A 27,891-nucleotide genomic window follows, 5' to 3' on the forward strand; every position below is an offset into this window, starting at 1 on the left:
CACGGCTGATATGGGTGCTGTCTTATAGGTAACTGACTGCATTTCTCTTGCTGTTTGAGGTTGAATCTCTTTACGATTTTCTCTTTTTATTTAACCTTTGGCATTTTAATTATGATGTGTCTTTGTGTGGCCCTCTTTGGGTTCCTCTTGTTTGGGACTCTGTGCTTCCTAGACTTGTAAATCTATTTCTTTCACCAGGTAGGGGAAGTTTTCTGTCATCATTTCTTCAAATAAGTTTTCAATATCTTGCTATCTCTATTCTCCTTCTGGCATCACTATAATATGAATTTTGTTATGTTTAAAGTTGTCCCAGAGGCTCCTTACACTATCTTCATATTTTTGGATTCTTTTTTTTTTCTTATTGCTTTTCTGATTGGGTGTTTTTTGCTTCCTCATATTTCAAATCGCTGACTTGATTCTTGGCATCCTCTACTGTTGAATCCCTGTACATTATTCTTTATTTCAGTTAGTATATGCTTAATTCATGACTGATCCTTTTTCATGTCTTTGCCGTTCTCATGAAGATCCTTCAGCATCCTTTTTTTTTAAATTAAATCTTTATTGTTCAGATTATTACATTTGTTCCTCATTTTTCCCCCCAAAGCTCCCCTCCCCCCAGTTCCCACCCTACCCTCCGCCCTCACTCCCCACCCACTGTCCTCATCCATAGGTGCACGATTTTTGTCCAGTCTCTTCCCGCATCTCCCACACCCCTTTCCCCCCCCAAGAATAGTCCATTCCCTTTCTATGTCTCTGATTTTATTATGATCACCAGATTATTTATTCACTTGATTCTTAGATTCACTTGTTGATAGATGCATATTTGTTGTTCATAATTTGTATCTTTACCTTTTTCTTCCTCTTCCTCTTCTTAAAGGATACCTTTCAGCATTTCATATAATCCTGGTTTGGTGGTGATGAACTCCTTTAGCTTTTCCTTATCTGTGAAGCTCTTTATCTGACCTTCAGTTCTGAATGATAGCTTTGCTGGATAAAGTAATCTTGGTTGTAGGTTCTTGGAATTCATCACTTTGAATATTTCTTGCCACTCCCTTCTGGCCTGCAAAGTTTCTGTTGAGAAATCAGCTGACAGTCGTATGGGTATTCCCTTGTAGGTAACTGAGTTTCTTTCTCTTGCTGTTTTTAAGATTCTCTCTTTATCTTTTGCTCTTGGCATTTTAATTATGATGTGTCTTGGTGTGGTCCTCTTTGGATTCCTTTTGTTTGGGGTTCTCCGTGCTTCTTGGACCTGTAAGTCCATTTCTTTCACCAGGTGGGGGAAGTTTTCTGTCATTATTTCTTCAAATAGGTTTTCAATATCTTGCTCTCTCTCATCTTCTGGCACCCCTATAATTCTGATGTTGGTGCGCTTGAAGCTGTCCCAGAGGCTCCTTACACTATCCTCGCATTTTTGGATTCTTTTTTCATTTTGCTTTTCCGGTTGGGTGTTTTTTGCTTCCTCGCATTTCAAATCATTGACTTTATTCTTGCGCTCCTCTGGTCTGCTGTCGGGAGTCTGTATAATATTCGTTATTTCAGTCCGTGTGTGCTTAATTTCTAGTTGGTTCCCCAACATAACATCGAGGGTCTCATTAGTTTTCTTGTAGATCTGATTAAGTTTATCGGCGGCTTCTAAACAGTTCTTGAGAGACCTTAAAAGTGTGGTTCTGAACTCTATATCTTCCATTGACAGTTTTGTCCTGTTTCTTTGTCTCCGCATTTTGTTATGCTTCCTTGGTGCACCCCCTAGTGGTCTTTGTTCGCAGTCTTATAGTTAAACCTTGATTGTTGTAGCTAATACTAGGGAGGGTTTGACCTCCAGGCCAAGTGGCTATGAGAATCAGCTGTATCAGCAGTGAGAGAACTTCTGTCCTCTAGGGAGGTGCTAATCTAGCCTTTGCCTGAGGCTATCCGGCAAATGGCTCTGTGCAGGGCTTGGGCGGGGCGGGTCGAACAGGATCAACAGCGTGGGTCGGAGAGAGCAGTCCTGTCCCCAGGGGCTCTGCCTCTCTGAGTCCCAGCACCCGCTGCAAAGCTCGGAGAGAAAGCTGCACTCGCTCTGACCGAAGCCAGACAGTCCCACTTCTCCTGCTTGAGTCTGGGTCCCTAAAGACTTGCCTGTATCTGGAGCTCAGAGTCTGCTACTCCCTCCCGATTGAAAACGCCAACTGCGCCCTCCGCCGCCAGCCCGCTCCGCACCTCAGAATTTGACTTCAGCCCTGCGCCTCCTCTGAGTGTCCGTATGGGTTTCTCTTTCCTCCTAGTTGTAGGACTTCCACTCAGCCAGCGTTCCTGTGGTTCTGGGTGATGTCCGTTCTGTCTTTTAGTTTCACTTTTGAAGTAGTTGTTCAAAGCAGCAAGCTCCGGCGTTAACCTATGCCGCCATCTTGGTTCTCTAGTTTCACACAATGGGTTCTTAAACTGGACCGGAGGGTCGGAACAAAAGCATGGATGGAGTGTTTGTGTGAACTAATATAAATTCAAAGTAAACATCATTACATAAAAGGGTACGGTCTTTTTTTTTTTTTTTTTAGTTTTATTCATTTCAAACAGGTCAGATCCGGCCTGCGGGCCGTAGTTTGCCCACGGCTGATATGGGTGCTGTCTTATAGGTAACTGACTGCATTTCTCTTGCTGTTTGAGGTTGAATCTCTTTACGATTTTCTCTTTTTATTTAACCTTTGGCATTTTAATTATGATGTGTCTTTGTGTGGCCCTCTTTGGGTTCCTCTTGTTTGGGACTCTGTGCTTCCTAGACTTGTAAATCTATTTCTTTCACCAGGTAGGGGAAGTTTTCTGTCATCATTTCTTCAAATAAGTTTTCAATATCTTGCTATCTCTATTCTCCTTCTGGCATCACTATAATATGAATTTTGTTATGTTTAAAGTTGTCCCAGAGGCTCCTTACACTACCTTCATATTTTTGGATTCTTTTTTTTTTCTTATTGCTTTTCTGATTGGGTGTTTTTTGCTTCCTCATATTTCAAATCGCTGACTTGATTCTTGGCATCCTCTACTGTTGAATCCCTGTACATTATTCTTTATTTCAGTTAGTATATGCTTAATTCATGACTGATCCTTTTTCATGTCTTTGCCGTTCTCATGAAGATCCTTCAGCATCCTTTTTTTTTAAATTAAATCTTTATTGTTCAGATTATTACATTTGTTCCTCTTTTTTCCCCCCAAAGCTCCCCTCCCCCCAGTTCCCACCCTACCCTCCGCCCTCACTCCCCACCCACTGTCCTCATCCATAGGTGCACGATTTTTGTCCAGTCTCTTCCCGCATCTCCCACACCCCTTTCCCCCCCCAAGAATAGTCCATTCCCTTTCTATGTCTCTGATTTTATTATGATCACCAGATTATTTATTCACTTGATTCTTAGATTCACTTGTTGATAGATGCATATTTGTTGTTCATAATTTGTATCTTTACCTTTTTCTTCCTCTTCCTCTTCTTAAAGGATACCTTTCAGCATTTCATATAATCCTGGTTTGGTGGTGATGAACTCCTTTAGCTTTTCCTTATCTGTGAAGCTCTTTATCTGACCTTCAGTTCTGAATGATAGCTTTGCTGGATAAAGTAATCTTGGTTGTAGGTTCTTGGAATTCATCACTTTGAATATTTCTTGCCACTCCCTTCTGGCCTGCAAAGTTTCTGTTGAGAAATCAGCTGACAGTCGTATGGGTATTCCCTTGTAGGTAACTGAGTTTCTTTCTCTTGCTGTTTTTAAGATTCTCTCTTTATCTTTTGCTCTTGGCATTTTAATTATGATGTGTCTTGGTCCTCTTTGGATTCCTTTTGTTTGGGGTTCTCTGCGCTTCTTGGACCTGTAAGTCCATTTCTTTCACCAGGTGGGGGAAGTTTTCTGTCATTATTTCTTCAAATAGGTTTTCAATATCTTGCTCTCTCTCATCTTCTGGCACCCCTATAATTCTGATGTTGGTGCGCTTGAAGCTGTCCCAGAGGCTCCTTACACTATCTTCGTATTTTCGGATTCTTTTTTCATTTTGCTTTTCCAGTTGGGTGTTTTTTGCTTCTTCGCATTTCGAATCTTTTGACTTGATTCTTGCGCTCCTCTGGTCTGCTGTTGGGTGTCTGTATAATATTCTTTATTTCAGTCAGTGTATGCTTAATTTCTAGTTGGTTCTTTATCACAACATCGAGGGTCTCATTAGATTTCTTGAGGATCTCACTACATTTATCGGCGGCTTCTAGACAGTTCTTGAGAGACCTTAATGCCGGGGTCCAGCCCCAGCGGGTCCAGGGGTTCCCAAAGGCCTAGACGGAGTCGGCGAAGAAGGAAGGACACGGAGACAGTGTTCAGTTGATCAGCAGCCTAGCCAGGATCTCTAGCCTGGATCTCCAGCCAAGTTCTGGTCTGGATCTCCAGAGAGGTTCTGCTGTTTATTGTCTTGTTACATCCGTATTTATCCCAGTTGATTTTAATCCTGTCAATTTCTATTACAAAGGTTAGGGCATTTCTTATCTCCACTCCAGGGAGTAACGATTATGTAGCTTAAGCATGATTGTTTGTAGTGATTAACTACCCGCCTGGCACTTAGTTAAGGAGTTTCATCCCCTCCCTGACTTCAGGGAAAAATTCCTACCTGGGGAAACAACCTTTCTAGGAGAGGCATCCCCTCCCTGACTTCAGGGAAAAATCCCTACCTGGGGAAACAACCTTTCTTGGAGAGGTGACCTTGGTTAAAACACACAGCGCTAAGGGGAGCAAACATATTAAGAACAGTATGCTATATACGCCAGGTCCCTTGAAACATATGCTGTGCAGATGTTTCTTTCCTGCAGCGACTGTGTCAAGCAGCAAGGATGGACCGGCTTCCGGCACCTTAAAAGTGTGGTTCTGAACTCTATATCCTCCATGGACAATTTTGTCCTGTTTCTTTGTCTCCGCATTTTTTATGCTTTCTTGGCTGTACCCCCTAGTAGTCTTTGTGCGCAGTCTTGTTGTAGTTAAGCCTTGATTGTTGTCGGCAATACCGGGGGTGAGTTGACCTCCAGGTTAACTGGCTATGAGAGTCCGCTGTATCTGCAGTGGGAGAGCTTCTGTGCTGGATCTCTAGGGTGGTGCTAATCTAGCATTTGCCTAGGCTATCCGGCAAATGGCTCTGTGCAGGACTTGGGCGGGGCGGGTCCCCGGGGATCTACAGGGCGGGCGGAGCAAGCAGTTATGGCTGCTCTCAGTTCCGTCCCTAGGGGCTCTGCCTCACAGAGTCCCAGCAACCACTGCACACCTTGGAGAGAAAGCTGCCTTTGAGTTCTGACCGAAGCCAGACAGTCCTGCTTCTCCCGTTTGAGTCTGGGTCCCTAGAGACTTGCCGGGATCTGGAGCTCAGAGTCTGAAACTCCCTCCCAATTGAAAACAACAACCGCGCCCTCTGCCGCCAGCCCGCTCCGCGCACATTCCGCACCTTAGTATTTCACTTCAGCACTGCGCCTCCTCTGAGTCTGGGTAAGGTATTCTCTTTCCTCCTAGTTGTAGAATATCCACTCAGCCAGCCTTCCTGTGGTTCTGGATGATGTCCGTTCTGTCTTTTAGTTGTTTTTTGAAGTGGTTGTTCGAGGCAGCAATCTCCGGTGTTAACCTATGCCGCCATCTTGGTTTTCTCCCCTTGAGCATCCTTATAAGCATTGTTTTGAACTCTGTATATAGTAGTTTGCTTGCTTCCATTTCATTTAGTTCTTTTTCTGGAGATTTCTTCTGTTCTTTCATTTATAACATAGTTCTTTGTCTCCACATTTTAGCTGCTTCCCTATGTTTGTTCCTCTAGATTAGGTAGAGCTGTTATGTCTAATGGAATTGGTTGAGCATCTTTTTAAAATAGGTTTCCTATAGGACCCAGTGGCTCAGCCTCCCCAGTCACTTGAACTGGGCATTCTAAGTGTGCCCTTGTGTGGGCTGTGTGTACAGTCTTGTTGTAGTTGAGCCTTGATTGCTGTTGGCATCACTGGGAGGAGTTGACCTCCAGGCCAATTGGCTTTGAGGACCAGCTGCGACTACAGCAGAAGAGCTGTTGTGTATGGGACACCCCTATGGAGCAGGACTTGCGTCAATGGGGCTTTGGTGCTCATTGATTCTGCCCCTTGAGTTTGTTGCTCATGGATGTGTAGAGTTATAATCTGGTGAAATCTGAAGCTGTCTACCAGGACCTCCAGGGAGTTGCAAAATTAGCCATTGCCCGGGGCCACCTGTCAGGAACGACAGAGTGATCTGCCAATGTCTGCTACTTGTGGTGGGCTTGGAAGTACCCAGGCAAGGCCAAGCTGTGAAGCAAGGAAAGCTGCTGCTAGTGTTGGGTCTTAGGCCTCTTATTGATAGGTCAGTGTCACGCTGATGTCTGCTGCTGCTTGTTTGAGAGGTTTTAGCTAAGTTTGATGCCTGAGCCAGAACAGGCCACTCATATGGAAAAGCCTCTGTGAACAGCTTGAGTGAGGCTGCAAATGTGGTGGTGTGGGGTCTCAGGGAATTACCAGGGTGGAGTGAACAATGTGAGCCAGTCTGATGGAAACTCAGATATGGCTGCCAGTCAACTCTGTGATGAAGGAGGTCTCAGCATAGGAACAATGACCCTGCGGGCACCCCTGTTTGGCAGAAAACTGCCCCCAAGTTGTTGCTCCTATGCCAGACAATCCAGTTCCTCCCCATTTTTCTCTGGATCCCCTCAAGCCTTTATGCTAGTGCTGGTCCTCAGAGTTAGTGAGTCCGAGTAAGTCCATCTGCCAGCCTTTAAGAGGAACTGCCTGGGTCTCCAGCAGCCTCCGTGTCATGCAGCCACATTCCCTGCTGGTCTTTATAGCCCAAAGTTACAAAGACTTCTCTTTCTAGCCCTGCAACCCTGGGTTGGGATCTGGTGTGGGACTGGGACCCCTTACTCCTCACAAGAGACCTCCACTGTTTAGATATCTTTCTGATGACAAAAATGCCACATGTGGCTTTTTGACCAGCCCGGTCCATACCTCCGCCCCTCCTACCAGTCTCAGTGTACATTCGTCTTTACTTCTCTAGTTGTAGGACTTCCATTCAGCCAGATTTCTGGCGGTTCTGAATTATGGTGATTCCGTATTTTAGTTGTAATTTTGATGTGGTTGTGGGAGGCGGTGAGTATTGGCGTTTACCTACGCCATCTTGGTTCTCTTGTTTCAATTATTAAACTCTGTCTCTCTCTTTCTTTTTAAAGATTCAAAATGGATAGTATAGAAGAACCTCAGAAAAAAGTCTTTAAGGCTCGAAAAACAATGAGAGTGAGTGATCGTCAACAGCTGGATGCAGTGTACAAGGTCAAAGAAGAACTATTGAAAACTGATGTCAAGCTGTTAAATGGCAATCATGAAAATGGAGATGTGGACCCAACCTCACCTTTGGAGAATATGGATTATATTAATGACAAGGATGAGGTGAATGGCCTTGAAGAACTTTGTTTTAATCCTGAGAAAAGTAAATCAGAATGGAAAGAAACACCTTGTATCTTAAATGTTAATGTAAAAAACAATTCAGATGATGATTTAAAGCATGAATCTTTGTCTCCTAGTAGTAAAACTCCTGAACTAAACTCTAAAGTGACCACTGAACCGGCTCCTGGTGATCCACCTTCAGGTGATTTGGATACTGGAGATCGGCCAGCCTCTGGAGATACGGCCTCTGAAGTATCAACCTCTGGTGATCCCACCTCTAGTGATCCCACCTTTGGTGATGCCACTTCTGGTATTCCAACCTCTGATGAGCCTGCCTCTAGTGATCCCGCCTCTGGTGATCCAGCCTCTGCTGAACCCGTCTCCGATGAGCGGGTCTTTACTGAAAACTCAGATATGGCTGCCAGTCAACACTCCAGTGAGCAGGTTGCTGGTGAACTGATGTCTGGGGAGCCAGTCTCTGGTGAACTGGTCTCCAGTGAACCAGTCCCTGGTGAACTAGTCTCCAGTGATCCAGTCTCTGATAATTCAGCTTCTGATGATCTGGCCTCTGGAACACTGGCCTCTGATGATGCAGCTTCTGGTGATCTGGCTTCTGGTGGTCCAGCCTGCGGTGATCTAACTTCTGGTGATCAGGTCTCTGGTGATCTGGCCTCTGGTGATCTGATCTCTGATGAACCAATTGCTGATAAACCAACTTCTGAATCAGCCTTTGATTCCACTTTTGAATCGAGTTCTGTACCAGTTTGTGTGCCAGTTCCTGACACTGAGAATACAGAACCTAGTAGCAATAAAGGTGATGATTTTCTTGAACAAAATGGGGATGATGAAAAGTTAGATGAAATTTTCTCATTTGATAAGAGTAAAAAAGCTGATAGTAATATTGATGCTGCTGAAGAAACTCTAGAAGCAGGTGATACAATTGTTTGTTCAGCTCCACCTCCTGAAAATGAAAAGGTAGAGGAAGATGCTGTCACAGAACCTGTTCTTGGAGAGGAGGATATATCTAGCAGTATGGAAATTGACCAAAGTGAAAAGAATGAAGGTGAAAATTCTGCAGACCTTGCAGAAACCATTAGTGAAAATGGTATAAAAGATGACAAAAATGAGAATATATTAGAAAGTACAGATTCTATGGAGACAGATGAAATTATTCCTATTTTGGAAAAGCTTGCACCTGCTGAAGATGAACTTACTTGCTTTTCTAAAACTTGTCTTCTTCCAATTGATGAAACAAATCCAGATTTGGAAGAGAAGATGGAAAGTTCTTTTGGTTCACCATCTAAACAAGAAAGTAGTGAGAGTTTGCCAAAAGAAGCCTTTTTGGTCCTCTCTGATGAAGAGGATATTTCGGGTGAAAAAGATGAGACTGAAGCTGTGTCACAAAATGAGTCATGCTCTCCAGGTTAGCATATTATTTACATTAAAAATTTTTTGATTAGCTTTAATAAACAAATAAAACATTCTCATAAAGACATATTTCTTTTAGTTGCAGAGAAAGTTGAGATTGATGGTGGCTAGAATGATCTCTTAACTTGATAGATTCTTAACTTCACAGAATTCAGAATTACAAAGTATCCACTTTGAATGGCATTGTGTGAAGCCCTAAGGGAGCTAAAGAAGAAAATATGGACCTTGCCCTTAAGGCAGTGGTTCTCAACCTTCCTAATGCCGCGACCCTTTAATACAGTTCCTCATGTTGTGGTGACCCTCAATTTCATTGTTACAAATTGAACATAATTAAAGCATAGTGATTAATCACAAAAACAATATGTAATTTATATGTGTTTTCCGATGGTCTTAGGCGACTCCTGTGAAAGAGTCATTCGATCCCCAAAGGGGTCTCGACCCATAGGTTGAGAACCGCTGTGTTAGAGCTTTCTGAGAGGAGTGACTTTATAGTATGAAACACAGCCTCTGGGTCCTAGTTTGTTCAAAGAATGAAAACATGAGGCAGAACTCAGAGACACAGAAGATTCCCCTCTCCCCCCCCCCCCCCCCCCCAATATATTATATCAGGTTTTGGAGGTAGAGATTTTTTATTATTAAATGATGACTTTATTTCTAAAGAGCATTTATTCATAAAGAGCCAGGCTCTTTATGATTCTGGGGATTTAAAGATAAAATTTAGTATTTGCCCTCAGGGTGTAGACAATAATTAAAACACAGGGCATTAAATACAAGGCTATGAATACAGTAATTATGTTAAATTGGTATTCTGGGTTTTTCCAGGAGAATATAAGATGTATTCAGGAAAGCACTTGCCTTTCACTATCTGTATAACAGGATTTTAAGGAAGAGTATTCCTTTTTTTGGCAGCTTTGTCCTTACTGCTCAGCCCAGAAACCTTGGAGCCATTTTTTCCCCTTCATATCCCATATCCAGTCCATCAGGATGTCCTGTTAGCTTTATCTTCAGAATAGATCTAGATTTCATCTTCACAGCTTTTATTCCTATGCTAAGCCCCTACCATCAAGCCAAAATACTTCTTGGGTTATAGTAAGTGCTCATTAAATATTTGTGGAGTGAATGAATAATTGGTGCTATAAGAGATGTATATCAAGGAGGACCTTAGTTCTAAGGCTAAAGCATTCTGATAGCATATATGCATACAAGTTCTTTGGTTGATCTCTTCCCACCTCACCTTCCCTCTGAGATCAACAGTCTGTTTCATGCTTCTATGTCTCTGGATCTATTTTGTTCAACAGTTTTTATTCATTAGATTCCACATATGAGTGCAATCATGTGATACTTACCTTTCTCTGACTGGCTTATTTCACTTAGCATAATACTCTCCAGGTGCCTCCAGGCTGTCTCAAAGGGTCAGAGATTCTTCTTTTTTATAGCTGCATAGTATTCCATGTTATAAATGTACCACAGCTTTTTTATCTACTCATCTACTGATAGGTACTTGGGCTGTTTCAAGATCTTAGCTATTATAAATTGTACTCCTATGAACATAGAGGTTCATACATTCTTTCTGATTGGTGTTTTGGGTTTCTTAGGTTGTATTCCTAGAAGTGGGATCACTGGGTCAAATGGCAGTTCCATATTTAATTTTTTGAGGGAACTCCATACTGTTTTCCATAATGGCTGTACCAGTCTGCATTTCCACCAGCAGTGTATTAGTGTTCCCTTTTCTCTACATCCTCTCCAGCATTTGTCATTTATTGATTTATTGATGGTAGCCATTCTAAGAGGAATGAGGTGATACCTCATTGTCATTTTAATTTGCACCTCTCTGATGATTAGTGATTTTGAGCATTTTTTCATGTCTCTTGGCCATCTGTATGTCTTCTTTAGAGAAATGTCTATTCAGGTCTTATGCCCACTTTTTAATTGTATTGCTTGTCTTCCCTTTGTTATGTCTGAGTTCCTTATATGTTTTGGATATTAACCCTTTATCAGATGTATCAAGCCAAATATGTTCTCCCATACAGTAGGCTCGCTTTGCATTTTGTTGATGGCTTCTTTTGCTATGAAGAAGCTTTTTATTTTGATGTTGTCCCATTTGTTTATTTTCTCCTTAGTTTCCGTTGCTCCTAGATGTATCCTCAAATATATTGCTACAAGAGATGTCTGAGATTTTGCTGCCTATGGTTTCTTCTAGGATTTTTATGGTTTTACATCCAGTCTTTTATCCATTTTGATTTTTTTCTTGTGTATGGTGTAAGTTGGTGATCTAGTTTAATTATTTTGCATGTGTCTGTCCAATTTTCCCAACACCATTTATTTAAGAGACTATCTTGACTCCATTGTATGCTCTTGCCTCTTTTGTCTAATGTTGTTTTTTGAGGTCTCTGTAATTTAATAGGGATTACATTGAATCTTTTGCTTTGGGTAGTAACATTTTAATGATGTTAATTCTCCCAATCCATGAACATGGTATATTCTTCGACTTGTTTATATCTTCCTCTATGTCTTTTTTTCAATGTCCTGTAGTTTTCCGAGTACAAGTCTTTTACCTTGTTGGTTAAATTTATTCCTAAGTATCTTAATTTTTTTGTTCCAATGGTAATTGGGATTGTTTGTGTAATTTCTCTTAATGAGAATTCATTATTGGTGTATAAAAATGCCATTGATTTCTGAGTGTTAATTTTGTATCCAGCTAGATTGCCAAATTCATTTAAATCTAGGAGTTTTTTGGTGGAATCTTTAGGGTTTTCTATGTACAATATCATGTATCTGATATTGATATTATATCATGAATAATGAGAGATTTACTTCCTCCTTTCCAATTTGAATGCCTTTTATTTCTTCTTCTTGTCTGATCGCTGTGGCTAGCACTTCCAGTACTATGTTGAATAAGAGTAGTGAAAGTAGGCATCCCTGTCTTGTTCCTGTTCCTAGGGGAAATGGCTTTAGTTTTTGCCCATTGAGTATGATGTTGGTTGTAGATTTGTCATATATGGCCTTTATTATGTTAAGATATGATCCCTCTATTTCCAGTTTGCTGAGAGTTTTTATCCAAGATTAGAGGCCTGGTGCACAAAATTTGTGCACTGGGGGGGGGGTCCCTCAGCCCGGCCTGCACCCTCTTGCAGTCCCGGAGTCCTCAGGAGATGTCTGACTGTCGGCTTTGGCCCACTCCCCTAAGCCGTCAGTTGGACATCCTTAGCGCTGCTGTGGAGGCGGGAGAGGCTCCTGCTGCCGCTGCTGCGCTTGCCAGCCATGAGCTCGGCTTCTGGCTGAGCGGTGCTCCCCCTGTGGGTACGCATTGAGTGTCTGCCCCCTGCTGGTCAGTGCGCATCATAGTGACCGTTTGTTCTGCTGTTTGGTCGATTTGCAGATTAGTCTTTTATTATATAGGGTGAGGATGTGGCTGCACACCAAATTTTGTGCATTGGCCCTTTAAGTGGGTGCCTGCATTTCCAGTCATCTGAATCCTGCTGCTTTTCACAGCCAGTTGTTATATGGCCACCTTTCTCAGTTCTGGTGCTCTGGGCTGGGCCACTGAGCTTGTGGTTTAGACCCTAGAGTTTTCAGTGGGAATGCCCCACAGCTGAGATATCTCTCTGGAAATTCAGCTGCTGTCTGTGGAAGCCTCGACAGTCCTTTCGCGCCTTTGCACTTCCTACAAGTCTCTAGCAGTCTCTACTTTCCGTCCTTGGTTATCAGGGTTCCCTCCAGCTAGTCTTCAGTTGATTATTCTGGATGGTGTTTCTGTATTTTAGTTGTAATTCCAGTTTGGTCCTTGTAGCTTCCACTTACTCTGCTGCCATTTTGGGAAGGAATTTTTTGTTTTGTTTTAAGTGTTCTTACAGAGCCAATAATCTAAGGCAGAGGATTGGCAAATTATGGCCTTAGGCCTTGTGTGTTTTTGTCAATAAAGCTTTATTGGGATATAGCCAGACCCATTTGTTTACCTTTTTTTTTTTTTTTGTCATTGATTAAATAAAAAATGTTTGCCAAACCCTGATCCAAGGCAACAGTTTTGTCTATATTTTCTTGGAGTAAAGTTCTATAGAAGGTAATTCTGAAAATGGGAAATTTAATTTCCTGATATAAATTTTGTCTTTTAATCCTCTATAGCATACCTTTTCTACCTTTATTTAATGGAATCTTATTAAAATAATGGTTATCAGATAGATATTAAACATTTTGTGTTGGCTCTTTTCCCATAGATTTTTAGGATTACTAAAGTTTTAAGATGTGGTACCTGCTCCTAAGGAGCTTACTGTTTAGTCCAGGGATTTTCCACCTTTTTCATCTCATGGCACATATAAAGTAATTACTAAAATTCTGTGGCATACCAAAATATATATTATATTTTTTGTCAATGTAACATTCAAAACATGTATAGTTTTGATTCATGCACAATGGATGGGTATTATGTTTGCTGTTGTCATTTTTTTTATTTGACAGTCTAAGGGAAAAGAGGTCAGTGCCCCTGACTAAATAGTCAGGTATTGCATATTTGTTTGTTGTGTGTTTTGTTTCTTTTGTTAATTCTCACCCAAGGATATTTTCCCCATTGATTTTTAGAGTGGGAGATAGGGAGGGAGGAAGGGGAGGGAGAAATATTGATATGTGAGACACATAGATTGGTTGTCTCTCGAATGCCAACTGTGGGGTGGGGATTGAACCTGCAACCCAGGTATGTGCCATTAACTGTGAACCAAACCCGGGACCCTTCTGTTCATGTGTTTACTCTCTAACCATTGTGCAGTACCAGCCAGGGCAGGCATTGCATGTTTTAAAAATTCTTATAGTACATCAGTATGCTGCACCACACTGGTTGAAAATTGCTGGTCTAGTCTGATTGAAAGAATCCCACACTTAGAACTGTTTATTAAACATGGCAGTTTGTAATGAGGCTATACTCAATACCAGAAGAATTACAGCAGAAACTATCTTTGAATGAAGGCAGTTTTAAGCATCCAGATGAGTTTCAGAAGTCTCAGGAACTACTTTAAATTATATATAAAAATGTGTGTACATGGGCCTTTGTTTATTATTCTGGGTTGAAGGAGGTACACTCAGATTCTCTTGAGACTTTAGGAACAAAAAATAAAGAAATATAGGGCCTTACTCCTTTCTGTAGAGTCTGTTAATACCATTTTTCTTATCCAGAGTTCTTTAAATAAAACTAGAATATAAATTTTAATTCTATGTGTCTATTCTAAAATCCTAATGAGTATTTTAAGGGGTGAGAATCCAGGCATATCTTCTAAGCATATATGGAAAATGGAAATTAGGTGATAGGAGGAGGTTTTGAGTAAAATGAAAGAATCTTAAGCTAAGCTTGATATACCTGTAAGACAAGAGGGAGCTAATATATGCATAAAAGAGGTAGACTAAACCAGGCCAATTGCCTCTGCTGTGTTCTAGATTATCTGGCTTGCAGTTACCCTAATTGGAGCCATGGCTAATTTTGTTCTTTGGGTGATAAGATGATTTGCTCAACAAAGACTGTAAACCTTCATTACAGACAACGCAGTTTACTCGTGTGTCTGGAAACTGGGGACTAGGAAACTCAGGACCTGTCATCATTTTCAGTATTAAAATCAGAAATATTTGGAAAACTAAATACTACTGTATATAGAAAAAATGCTTTGTAATGAGTTTGTAGCCTACAAGGGAGCAAAATAAATTTCCATTTAATTGAAACTAGGATTGAGGCATGAGATTTTAAAAACATTTCTAATGCGTATAGGATGATAAATGGAAAGTTAATATTCTAATACTCATTTATTTTAAAGTTTAAAAATAGTTTTAATCTATACACACACACACACACACACACACGGTGCTAGCTTTTTTGTTTTATTTTGCTTTGTTTTACTATAGTCACATTTTACAACTTTATTGTTTTATTAGTGTGAAAATTGTATTTGTAAGAGCTTTAATAGTGATCCTGGTCTTTGCCTGTTTCCACTTAAAAGGTCTTTTAAGTTTTTTTAACTTGACTTTCTACCCACAGGGCTGTTGGGATGAAAACCCTGGCGTTTGCATAAGAAATGCCCTATCAAAATTTTTATATAGTGCACCTTGTGATTGCTTATTTTATTTTGGTTGCAGAATATGATTAAACAGCATGCCTTATTGAAGCGACTGGGGAGCCAGTTGCAGTGATGTAAAGGGGGATAAAACGGAAGCTCAAACATATTTGTGATTTGTTCTTCTCTCCCATTTAATGATTGATTAGTAGATGAGATATAGGTTTATTGGCCAAAGGCTATTTGTGGTACCTCTGGGATTTTGTTAGAGCAGTGAAATTGTATAGACACTTTTAACAATATTTTTGGGTAGCACTCTTTAATTGTTGTATTTTAAATGCCTCTAGTGAAAACAACTTATCTGAACTTTACTTTCCTCATCTATATGATGACAAAAATATTGTGTGTAGTGTAAACTTATACCGAGTATATGAAATAATATATGTTAAGCACCTAGCTTGGTTGTTGGGACTGGTATCAAAGTAGCTATTACTTTTAAGTAAAATGATCATTATTTTTAGGATAGCTTTTCCATTCCTCCTTTATGAACTGTCCCATAACCATTGAATAACAATGGTTCAACCTGTCTGGTCAAAATAATTAGGTGTTTTGGCAGTAGTTTGCCAGTGGTTTGTAATAGTCATAATCCCTTTTTTAGTTTTAGTAATTAAATGTAAGGAGTCTAATTGCTTTATGGTAGTTCTTAATATATTTTAGAAATCTGTGGCTGACAGTAAATTACTAAGTAGGAGTATTTATTTTAAAAAGTCTGTACTATTAATTTTTGTCCATGTTAAGAGATTATTATGAATTTGTAGGAACACTTGAAAGTGGACTTGGTCATTCATTTCTACCAGTTCTGCTCCCTTTTAATTCCTAAAATTTCATATCTTGAGACTGATTTCATAAACAATTATTAACTGAATATTTATACCAAAAGTGTAAATTTTCATATGCTGTTATAAATTCTAATGGAAGTAATGTTTTCTGTTCTCTTTTTTGTTACAGAGGTTCAAAATAATGAAAAGGACAGGAAACCAGAGGAAGAAGAGCAAGTAGTAGTACATGAAGATGAAAGAACTTCTAAGAAAAGTAAGCATGTACAAAAAAACTGAACTGGTTTGAAAAATAGTAAATCATTCATTCTAGTTTGAAGACTGTGGATTATACTTTTATGTCCATGAGATGATTATAAAATTTTGCAATTTAAGTAAGCCACCGTTAAATCATTTTGTTGATGGCTAAGGATCTTTGAAAAGATTATTTTATAAACTTCAGTGTTTTATTTTATTTATACTTTCTCTTGTTCCATAAGAAAGATTTAAGCTTAATATTTAGGTACTGTCTTAATATCTTGAGAGAAATTGTTTTAGATTTATGTTTAAAGCATGAGACTGTAAGGATTTTTTCTGGGGTGATATTAGTGAATGGAAGTATGTGTCTCACTCTCCTTAAGGTTCTTAAACTTTGTGGGAAACGATGGGACTGAGTATTATTAAGTTTATAGGAAGATCATTGGACTAGAAGTCAGGAAACCTGGGTTCTGTAACTATCCCTTCATACTGCTCTCTATGTATGACTTAAAGTTATGATTGTAAGTGAAGTCATGGCAGTGATGGCGAACCTATGACGCGTGTCAGAGGTGACATGCGAACTTATTTTTTTGGTTGATTTTTCTTTGTTAAATGGCATTTAAATATATAAAATAAATATCAAAAATATAAATCTTTGTTTTACTATGGTTGCAAATATAAAAAAATTTCTATATGTGACACGGCACCAGAGTTAAATTAGGGTTTGTCAAAATGCTGACGCGCTGAGCTCAAAAGGTTCGCCATCACTGTCATAGAGTATAACTGGATTTTAAAAATAGGCACATAGATATGGATAGAGAGTAAAGTGGAGATTGGTAGGTGTGTTCACATGAGGGCATTTGCCTTTAATAAGTGTAAAGATTTTAATATTTTCACTTGATTTTTCAAAATCCTCATCCAAGATTATGTTTTCATTGATTTTTTTGAGAGAGTAAGGGATGTTGGGGGAGAGAAAAAGAGAAACATCAATGTGAGAGAGAAACATTGATAGCCTGCCTCCCATGCGTACCCTGACAGGGGATTGAACCCACAGCCTAAGCATGTGCCTTGACTGGGAATTGAACACACAACCTTTTGGTGTATGGGGTGACACTCCAACCAACTGAGCCACCTGGCCAGGGGTTCACTTTTTATGTATTGAAAAAGAAACCAGTTAAAATTTGCTTATGAGCTCATGAATATTAACACTATTTGAAATAGAAATTTTATAAGTGAAGATCTTTGAATATTTATTCTTTACCAAATACACTTTTATAATTGTCATTAATTTTATTATTTTTATATATTTGAAATTCATTAGGATATGTTAAGAATTTCTATTATTTTTTTTTGCGATTAAAGTGGCCTCTTTATTAGAAAGAGGTGATTCCAGTAGAGGTTTTTCTTCCTCGGGCACTGCTCACATCCAAAAGGTCCCAGTTATCCTGCGTCTGCTCCTCTCAGACTTCAGAAGGGGAAGGGGCATGGAAGCTCAAGGGCGCGCCTCCTGCCGGGTGATGAGTCCTGCCTGCCTTCTGTGCACCCAGGGGCACTGCATCCTCCCTGGATCTTGCTCAGGGCCTGGGAAACAGTAGGCACTCACCAGGGAATGATATTCAGACTTATCTGATCTGTTGTACCCAATCCATTCCTGGATTCCCGACGCAGGTCTCTGAGATTCCACCCTCAGTGTGGATTGCTGGGGTCCAACCCCAGCAGGTCCAGGGGTCCCCAAAGGTGTGGATGGAGTCAGCGAAGAGGGAAAGACTCAGAGGCAGCGTTCAGTTGATCAGCATGGTTGGGTTCTCTAGCCAAGTTCTGGTCAGGATCTCCAGTGAAGTTCTGGTTAGGATCTCCAGCCAGGTTCTGTGTCCATGTTCTCTTGCTAGGTTCTCCAGCCAGGTTCTCCAGGTTCTCCAGCCAGGTTCTGTAGCCATGTTCCCTCGCTAGGTTCTCCAGCCAGGTTCAGTCACCAGGTTCTAGTCAGGTTCTCTTGCCATGTTCTATGCAGGTTCTGTAGCCAGGTTCTGTCTCTAGGTTCTCCAGCCAGGTTCTCTCGCTAGGTTCTGTCTCTAGGTTCTGTTGCCAGTTTCTGTCCAGGATCTTTTGCCATGTTCAGTCTCTAGGTTCTGTCTCTAGGTTCTGTGTCTCTATTATTTTTTTAAAAAAAGAATAACATTTATCATGTTATTTGCCTGAGGCTGATATTTAAGTAGGAGTTTTTTTCTAGATTTACTGAGGGAAATATTTACTGAGGAAGAAGAATTAAATAGTTAAAGCTGCACACAGAGACTGAATCTGTGACGGAGACTGAATACTGTATGTTGTCAGAGGATTAGTGTTCACTATAATATTTAGCAATGGGAATCAGTATAAGATTATTTCTTCTCATTTCATAATCACATTTTTAAGTGATTCTCCATCTTAATAGGAAGATTTCAATGATAAGGTATTTTGTATTTACAGTGTACATTGCTTAGCCATTAGGAAATTCTTTTTTAGCATATTGAAAATCATTTCAAGTTGAAAACTAAAAGCTACCTGTCTATTTTTCTGATCTCAAAAGTAATTCATAAAATAATTGATTGATAATGCTATTGTGATAGCTAGAAATAATATTTTGCTTAGGATGGAGAATTGGCATTAAGTTATATAATAAAAAACACCTGACAGATCATTATGCTTTTTGTCCTCAGTTGAATTTTCCAGAAGAAAACGTTCTAAATCTGAGGACATGGACAATGTACAGTCCAAACGTCGTCGATACGTGGAAGAAGAATATGAGGCAGAATTTCAAGTAAAGATTACAGCCAAAGGAGATATTAACCAGAAGCTGCAAAAGGTGTTATAGATTATAAATTGAAAACCATATTAAGTAAAAAGCACCACCATCTTTATTTTTCTAGGTCTTGAAAAATTTTTTTTTGTATTTTACTGAAATAGTCAGGTCACAGAAAAAGAGAACTTAAAGTGGTTGAGCTTATTCTTTTTAATAATTTAATTTTAAAATTTCTCTTTTTATGAGTCTGACGCGCTGCCTGTTGCGCTAAGAGCGCGCCTAAAATTTCTCTTTTCAAAGCTACATAATTTATTTTAGATATGGTAGTAATTACCAAATTGGAAGGGAGATTTGATGATGTCTTTTATTTACTTTAGTAACAAAACTTAGTTTTCAGATTTTATCTTTTCTGCTATATTGAACTTTATTGTAATAGAAACATTAGTCTTATATGTTACTATTTAAATCTTTATAATAAGCTGGTTTCATGGTTATAAGTCCCTACATTCTAAATTTTTGTTATGTACTTTAGACTTAGTATTAAAAATGGTAGAGATAAGGCTTTCCAAGGACTAGGGAGAAAGAGTGAAGTTCAGATTTTGACATCCCCCCAATCTGCTAAACTATACATACAACTGAAAATATGCATTATTTAATATATTTTCAAAATGTTTACACCAATGTTTATGACAAATTCCTTTTTAAGAGAGGAATATGCAACTCAGGTGAAATTAATTTTTCAAGTTCTTATCAATTTAATGATAAAACTTATAAATAATCTAGTTTTTAGACCAGTATGCTTCCACTAAGATAAATATAAATATCCATACTAGGAAAAGGCAGTAAGAAAAGTAGCTTTTTTTCTTCCAGTTTTTTTATTTATTTGTCATATGAAGGTAAATAATGTTTATTTAGTATTTTTATAGAGCTGTTAGAAATATGAAGATAGCTCTGTGAAAGAATTTTGTAAACTTTTATGTGTATTGAGAGTTTACTTCTCTTGAACAGTGTCATTCAAGTATGATTCATGGATATGTACCATGTTTCCTCTTTGTTATAGGTCCATAATGAGATAAAAATGGAAATTATGAGTATGCATTTAGAAATGTTTTACAGGAATTTTATAGTGCACTATAAGTATCTCACAAAAATATCTGGAACAGATTAGAAATTTAAAAATCTTGTTCTTTAATTTGTGTCCTTTAAATTATGATTGAGTGTATGGGAAGAAAATAATAAAACCTCAAATTATTTTTAAATTTCACCCTCTGAAAATTTTCTACTTTTTTCATATATTATTATTTTTCAGTAGATATATATCTAGAAGTAGAGGATTTCAGCGCATCCATTGTGTTATGGATCCCAGCCTGTTTTTTTTCATTAACCTAGTTTTACATAGTACTTAGGGATATTTACTGTTCAGTGCTTGCTGAAATGCCTTCTTTGCTTGTAACAAAGGAATGTGTATTTATTTAGGTTGTACAGTGGTTGCTGGAAGAAAAATTGCGTGCACTACAGTGTGCTGTATTTGATAAGACTTTGGCAGAGTTGAAAACACGAGTGGAAAAGATCGAATGTAATAAGAGGCATAAAACAGTTCTTACTGAACTACAGGTTTGTACACTGACTTGAATTGTATATGAATTTTTTTTGTATATGTATTTTATAACTTATTGTTTGTGATACATTTTTGAACTTGACAATAAAATATATCTAACTTCTAAATTTTAGAAGTAAGAAGGAGCCTCTGTTAGTTTCCTAGGACTGCCATAAAAGTGGTGCCATTAACTGGGTGGCTTAAACAACAGAAACGTATTGTTTCATAGTTCTGGAGGCTAAAAGTTGTAGATCAAGGTGTTGGCAGGACTGGTTCTTTCTGAGAGGTATGAGGAAGAATCTGTTCCATGTGTCTCTTCTGGTTTCTGATGGTTTGTTTACTGACAGTTATGAGTGTTCCTTGCCTTGCAAATGCATCACCCTGATCTCTGGCTTTATCTTCACGTGACTCTGTCTGTACCTGTTTGTGTCTGTATCCAAATCTCCCCTTTTTACAAGAATACATTGGATTGAGGACCACCCTTATTTCAGTATGACCTCATATAAACTAATTACCTCTGCATCTACCTATTTGCAAATAAGGTCACATTCTGAGGTACTTGCGGTTTGGATGTAGTATATGAGATTTGGATATACACAGCTTAACCCATAATAGAGCCTCAGAAATTATATACTTAGTACTTCTTAAATAGTTTTTTAGTCACTGAAGAAAGGCTGGTATCATCTCACTTGCCATAAGTATCCTAATCATATTAATAAAAGGCCAGAGTTGTCACGACCAAAACGACCAAACGACCGTCACCATGAAGTGCATGGAGCACCTCTCAGTCCCTCCCCTGCAGCCCACAGGCCCCCGATTGCAGCAGAGCTGGTAGCCGGCGGGCGCAGGCGTGGGGAGGCGCACATGGGTGGGTGGGGCCACGCGATTTTGCACGCTGGGCCTCTAGTTAGTTAAGTAATATTTGTTGTAAGTTATTCCTTATATATTAATCTACTTTGCTAAACAAGATCCAATGTGTCTGAATCCCAACAGTTGTGCAACTTATATTAAATAGCTACCATTATGCCATTACCAGGAAATTATAGATATGCCCGAATGGGGAAACCAAGAGCAAATGAAATAGAAGTAATCAAATACATAATAATAGACTATGACTGTCCTGAACTAAAAAAAAAAGTTCATAGCCTTTATTTTCTTTTAATTTTTATTTAAATATATTTTTATTGATTTCAGAGAGGAAGGAAAAGGGAGAAAGAGATAGAAACGTCAATGTTGAGGAGAATCATTGATAGACTGCCTCCTGGACATGTGCCTGGACATGTGCCCAGGAATTGAACCATAACCTCTTGGTTCATAGGTCAATGCTCAACCATTGAGCCATGCCAGCCGGGCTGTTTGTAGCCTTTAAAAAAAGAATCACAGAGTACTTGCCAAAATAGAAATTCAATCTTAGGCATACGATGGCAGATATTTAGAATTATAATTTAGAAAAAATTGTTATTTTCCTAGATTAAAACAACAAAAAGACTGTTCTTTGATTTTTTTCTTTTAAGAATAATAAATGACAAAAGGTAAGTCCATGTTCAGAACTTTGGTTTTCGTTCTCCGCTAATAGTTTACTTTTTCAAGTGATAAAATTCTTTTTTAAAAAGTGTTTAAATACTATAGATGTATATGATATGAAAATGAAGTCCTTCTCTGTATATTCTCCCTCATAGTCTGCCGATCCTAATCTGTAGAGGTAACCACTTTTACGTTGGGATTTATCCTTGTAGACATTTGCCCGTACATAGCAAACAAAAAGAAATTTTAAAAAATAATTTTTTAATTAGTTTTCATTTTTAAATAAAAATAGTATTACGTTACATACAAAACAATTTATAGAATATCCACTAGGTAGTCTGACTAAATTAAAAAATGAAAGATTCTTGTATAAGTTGGGGTATAAAAAACATCTTTTTACATACCTTTCTTGAAAAAATTGCATGAAATATTTTAGTCACAGAAAGGTAAATCCATATTAAGAATATAAAATCATTCTGTTCTATCGTTGGGTGTTAATAATCATAAATAACTAAGTCCTGAGGAAAATCTTCATTTTGGGAATCACAGGTGATTGTTTAGGCTTATGAGTGGGCTTAAATAAGTTGGAAGGTTTGGGGTCTCCTTTAGAAGTGACTACTTTCTGAAAGGAACTTTAAAAATAGATAATGCCATTTTTTAAAGTGATGTACTTATAATAGAAGAAATTCCCTGGAGGAGCTCTTCCTTAAGCCTCATGAATACATTTAGAAGCTTAGTTTATAATTTTTGAAAATATATTAGATATAAAATTGCAGTAGCAATAGTAGTAAAAAGAATTGACTGCCCTGGCTGGGTGAGTCAGTTGGTTGGAGTTCTTCTCATACACCAAAAGGGTTGATTCCTGGATTCCTTGTTTGATCCCTGGTCTGGTATATTAATACTAGCAAGGTAAAATTTTTGTCAGATTATTAAAGAATAACAGAATAATGAAATTAAATGTTTCAGAGTAATACTACATGAGCACTCATATAACTGCTATTGAAATTATAAATGAGCAAAGGCTTTCTGAAAAAACATTTAGATAAGAGCCTTAAAAATATAACTTAGGAGTTCTATTTCTGAATGTTGTCTATGGAAATCATGTGAAAGAACAAACATTAATTGCAGTGTTATTTGACTATGGCAATACATTGAGGAACATTGACATCAATCTGGAAAGTGAAATATATATGATTTAATATATATGATATACAGTAGGTCCTTGGGTTACGTTGGAGATCCATTCCTATGGCACGACGTAGCGGCGAGATGTAACTCCGTAAGTCGGAACCCACCTACTAAGCACCTATGTCACTCACATGGAGCACATACCCAGCAGTAATGAAGTGAAACAGTAAAAAAAAATTTAAAAGAAAGATAATTCCTGACCTTTACTTGTGGTAAATAAATAATAAAAAACATAAAGCACATACCTTTTTTTTTTTCATTTTATTTTTAAAAAATAAATGGGGGACGGCGATGTAACCATGAAACGATGTCCGTCAAGTCCGATGTAATCCGAGGACTGCCTGTATATATATAAAGTCAATGGTATATATTGATTCAATATATTATACATGTACCCATAAGTAGTATTGACAAGGGATCTTTATTACTTACAGATATGCTTATTTTTGCTCCTACAAAATTCTCTTGTGAGAAAGTGAAGTATGATTACAACTATGTTTAAAAGTAACAAAAAAAATCATACATATTCAGAAATGTACTGGTTTGTGAGCAAGCATCCATAGTTCTAGGAGGAAAAAAGCTAACCTTATAAGAGTGTTTACCTGTGGGTATCAAATTTAAGGCCATTTTAGTTTTCATTATAATTTTCTGTGTTTTTCAAATATATATTTTACAATCTGCTTACTTTATTTACTTTTTTGCTGTTTGCTATCTTTGAGGATCCTGTTATCTATGAGTTTCTTGTTATATGGGTTCCATTTTAATGCTATAATGCCACTTGGGTTCTGTTTCCATTTTTGCTTTTTGTAGGCCAAGGTAGCCAGGTTAACCAAACGCTTTGGAGCAGCCAAAGAAGATCTTAAGAAAAGACAAGAAGTAAGAATTTCTGTTGTTGCACAATTAATATTTAGCTCTAACTGATAATCTTAGTTAATGCTGAATTAGGAGGAAACACTTCCTTTATTACAGTTCTGAAGTTTGCTCTCATTCACTGTACTTACTGTATGTTGTTTCTGCAGCTCTATAATTAATTTTTAACCCTTTCTTAATTTTCAATTACTGTTTTCACATTTTAACACATATCAATTACTTTTATTTTATGGCATTCTTGAAGCCGTATTTTCTATACATGCGGACTGAAGAGTCCCGGGTTTGATTCCGGTCAAGGGCACATGCCCTGGTTGCGAGTTCGATCCCTAGTAGTGGGTGTGCAGGAGGCAGCTGATCAATGATTCTCTCGCATCATTGATGTTTTTTTCTCTCTCTCTTTCTCCCTCTCTGAATTCAATAAAAATATATATTTTTTAAAAATTATGTTTTTTGGGATTTGTCCTAGTCTAGTCTTGTTATTGCTTTAGTATTCCACTGCCTTCAATAGCCGCGTTCTGCCCTTCCTTTCTTATACTATGTAAGTTAAGTCCAAACATGGTAGCATAACATAAACACTATTCTATAGTCTAGTTTTTCTTTTTGTTGTTTCCTTAGTTACTCTGTAGTACATTATTTAAAAAAATTTAAAAATATGTTTTTATTGATTTTTAGAGAGAAAGAAAGGGAGAGGGAGAGAGAAACATGGATGTGAGAAACATCGATTGGTTGCCTCCTGCATGCATCCCAACAGGAATTGAGCTTGAAACCTGGGCATGTGCCCTCCCTGATCGGGTATCGAACTGGCTACCTTTTGGTGCACGATGATGACATTTAACCAAGTGAGCCACACCAGCTGGGGCATGCAGTACATATTTTTAATATAGCATTTGCATGTTGCTTTATAGTTTTTCAGTTGAATTTCTTTCTCTTCCTCTTGACTTTTTCCCCCATTTGAGCAATTCACATTTCTTTTTGTATTGATAGATCCACTATCTGGCACATGATAATTGCCAATAATAATTATTTCATTAATAATCACTATTTCTACAAGATTTTTCTGTCTTGATTCATCTTCTCACTTGACTTAAAAACAATTTTATAGTTTCAACCTTACCTTGTCCCTCCACCCCCGCTGACTCCCTTCCCCCAGCAACTAATAATTTGTTCTTCATCTCTATATTGTTTTTACTTAACTTTTAAAATTCTGTTTTCTCTCTTTTTTCTTGAGTAACTGACAATTGGTTTTTTCCTTTGTTCTATATAGACTAATTTCCCCAAACTCACTTAGACATATCCAAAGATTTTTTATTATAGTTTTTTTCAATTATGTAATTTCCTGATTTTAAATTCCACTTTCTCAACTTTGTTTCTTTGTCATAATGTGTAAAATGAACTATTTTATTTCTTATATTAGAAAATTTGTATAAATCTTTTTTGAACCGTTTTTATTTACTATGCCTAGTAAAATATATGTAGACATTCACTAGATATTTATTGAATGAGTATATCTGGTTTATTATTAATATTTTTATTGTTTTGTTTATTGAGCCCTACAGCATGTAAACCATTTTCATAGTCTTCATTTTATTTCCTCATCTCCAAAAACTGAGGTATCAGAATTATTACATTTGTCTTTTGTATAATAAGTAGTTGTTTCCATTAAGTACTGTGCTTAAGACAGCTAACAAGTGGCAATTCCAAGATTCAAATTCTTGTCTCAACTAATAATATTTTTCATGGAATTATAGAAGTAACAGATAATATATTGATAAAGCATTTAAGGTCTTATTTTTAAAGATTTGCTTTATATTGGGTTTTATTTTACCTTGGTATTTTTCTCCCTCAGAATCCACCAAACCCACCTGTACCTGTATCGCCAGGAAAGTCTATAGTTGATGTCAACAGCAATAACAGTGTGCCCTATAGGTGAGAATAATAAACAGTCCATTTGTCAAGTATTTATTCCCCCCCCCTCCCCCCCCCCCTTTTTTTTTTGCCTTTTTCTTATGTTAATCCTCACCTGGGGATATTTTTCCATTGCTTTTAGCTAGAGTGGAAGGGAGGGAGGGTTACTGGGGTGAGGGGGAGAACATCGATGTAAGAGAGACACATTGACAGGTTGCCTCCTGCATGTGGGGACTGAACCTACAACCCAGGTATGTGCTCTTGACCAGGAATGGAACCTGCAACTCTTTGGTGCATGGGCCGACTCTAACCACTGAGAACACTGCCCAGGGCCTCTTTTTCTACCTTTTAAAAATAAAATTTACTCATTTTTCCCATCCACCAGCCCCCACTTCTGGCAACTACCAATCTGTTCTCTATATGGATTTAAAAAATACATATTTTTTTTAGATTTCTTAAAATAAATTTTGTTTTTTTAGATTTCTTTCTCTGTTTAACTTCGCTTATCAGCATGTCTTCAGTATCCATCCATGTTGGGGGTCAAATGGAAAAAATTTTTTTTATGGCTAAATAATACTCCTATGTGTGTATATGTATAAAAGTTTGCTTACCCATTCATCCATAGGTGAACACTTAAGTTGTTACCATATCTTGGTTATTTTAAATAATGCTGCATTGAAAATGGTTGTGCATATTTCTTTTCTAATTAGTATTTTGGTTTACTTCCAACAAATATCCAGACGTGTAATTGCTGTATCATATGGTAGCTCTATTTTTAATTTTTTGAGGAAGCTTTGTACTGTTTTCCATAGTTGCTGCACCAATTTACATTTCCATCAATAGTGTGCAAGGTTTTTAAATAGCAAGTCTGTCAAGTTTTCAAATAACTCATATGTAGAATCTAATGAACAAAATTAACTGTTGAACAAAATAGACCCAGAGACATAGAAGCATGATACAGACTGTAGAATCTCAGTGGGAAGGTGTGGGTAGGTAGGAAGAGATCAAAGAACTTGTATGCATATATGCATAACCCATGGTACAGACAATAGGGTGTGAAGGCCTGGGGTAGTGGGTGGGGTGGTTAGAAGGGGTCAGTGGGGGGAAAAAGGGGACATATGTAATACTTTCAACAATAAAGATTTTAAAAAAATAAAGTAATAAGAGAACAAGTTTCTGATTTTATTTTGCAGAAACATCTTGGAATCTAATCTTAGGTATTTGTATAGAGACAAGTGGTATACCAAATTAAGTGTATTTCCTTCCTTTTTGCTTTGTTATGGATATTGGTTTTGGTAATTTATTATAAGGCTTTTTTTGGTCATTGCAGATTTCTTTTATCACTTGTACTAAATAGTATTCTCTCAAGTAACTGAGAAATGCTTTGGTCAGGGGTGATAAAAGCTAGTGTCTGCAGATTTTAGGACCTACATTTGGTTTTCAGGTAAAAGTATTGAGGACCTTAGAATATAAGAGGAAGACTTTTCCCTAATGCCATAGGACACCTCCCCTCCTGCCCCTAGCATTCTGAAGTCTATGTGGTAGTTTTCCCTCAGTGGATTCACTTGAAATTTAATGCTGCAATAGCTATGTCTAGCCACTCTTTTTTTTCCCCATGGGCCACTGCTTTATCTATACATAAATTGATGTTCCCTACAATGTTATATTCATGACTGACTATTTTTGTGTATATATATTTCATAGAAACACAGGTACAGTGAGACAGTTGCTGGAGTCCAAAAGAAATGTAAGCGAGAGTACACCACCATCCATTCAAACCCCTGTGAATACAGGTAACAATGTTTTTTAACACTTAGTGTAATTGGAGGCATTGGTTTTCTTTTCTTTTGAGGATGAAATTTGCTAGAAACTGAGCATATTGATCTAAAATTGAGTGCTTAAGTATATAATTTTATTTAAACACTAGAGGTGCAGTGCACAAATTTGTGCACGGGTGGGGTCCGGCTGGCCCGGCCCCAATCGGGGTGGATTGTGGCCGGGCCTGTCAGAAGGAGGAGATGGCGGGAGGTTGGCTGTCTGGCCCATCCCCATTGGGGTGGGGGGGCCGATCTGGGGTGGGGCCAGGC

General features: G+C 38.1%; 1 protein-coding gene across 4 annotated transcripts in view; it reads left to right on the forward strand.

The window, feature by feature from the left end:
- The window catches only part of ATF7IP (activating transcription factor 7 interacting protein), a 126,673-nt gene that overhangs the window by 58,973 nt on the left and 39,809 nt on the right, over window positions 1-27,891 (forward strand). For all 4 annotated transcript variants that reach the window (XM_059682262.1, XM_059682261.1, XM_059682263.1 and 1 more), the window contains 7 exons: window positions 7,198-8,834; window positions 15,877-15,960; window positions 18,638-18,783; window positions 20,197-20,334; window positions 23,840-23,905; window positions 25,746-25,825; window positions 27,509-27,597. In XM_059682262.1, coding sequence (XP_059538245.1) covers window positions 7,205-8,834; window positions 15,877-15,960; window positions 18,638-18,783; window positions 20,197-20,334; window positions 23,840-23,905; window positions 25,746-25,825; window positions 27,509-27,597 — 2,233 coding nt within the window. In that variant the 5' untranslated portion in view covers window positions 7,198-7,204. The remainder of the gene's footprint in view (window positions 1-7,197; window positions 8,835-15,876; window positions 15,961-18,637; window positions 18,784-20,196; window positions 20,335-23,839; window positions 23,906-25,745; window positions 25,826-27,508; window positions 27,598-27,891) is intronic.

The sequence above is a fragment of the Myotis daubentonii genome, chromosome 2 (genome assembly GCF_963259705.1).
Source record: "Myotis daubentonii chromosome 2, mMyoDau2.1, whole genome shotgun sequence".
Lineage (NCBI taxonomy): Eukaryota > Metazoa > Chordata > Mammalia > Chiroptera > Vespertilionidae > Myotis > Myotis daubentonii.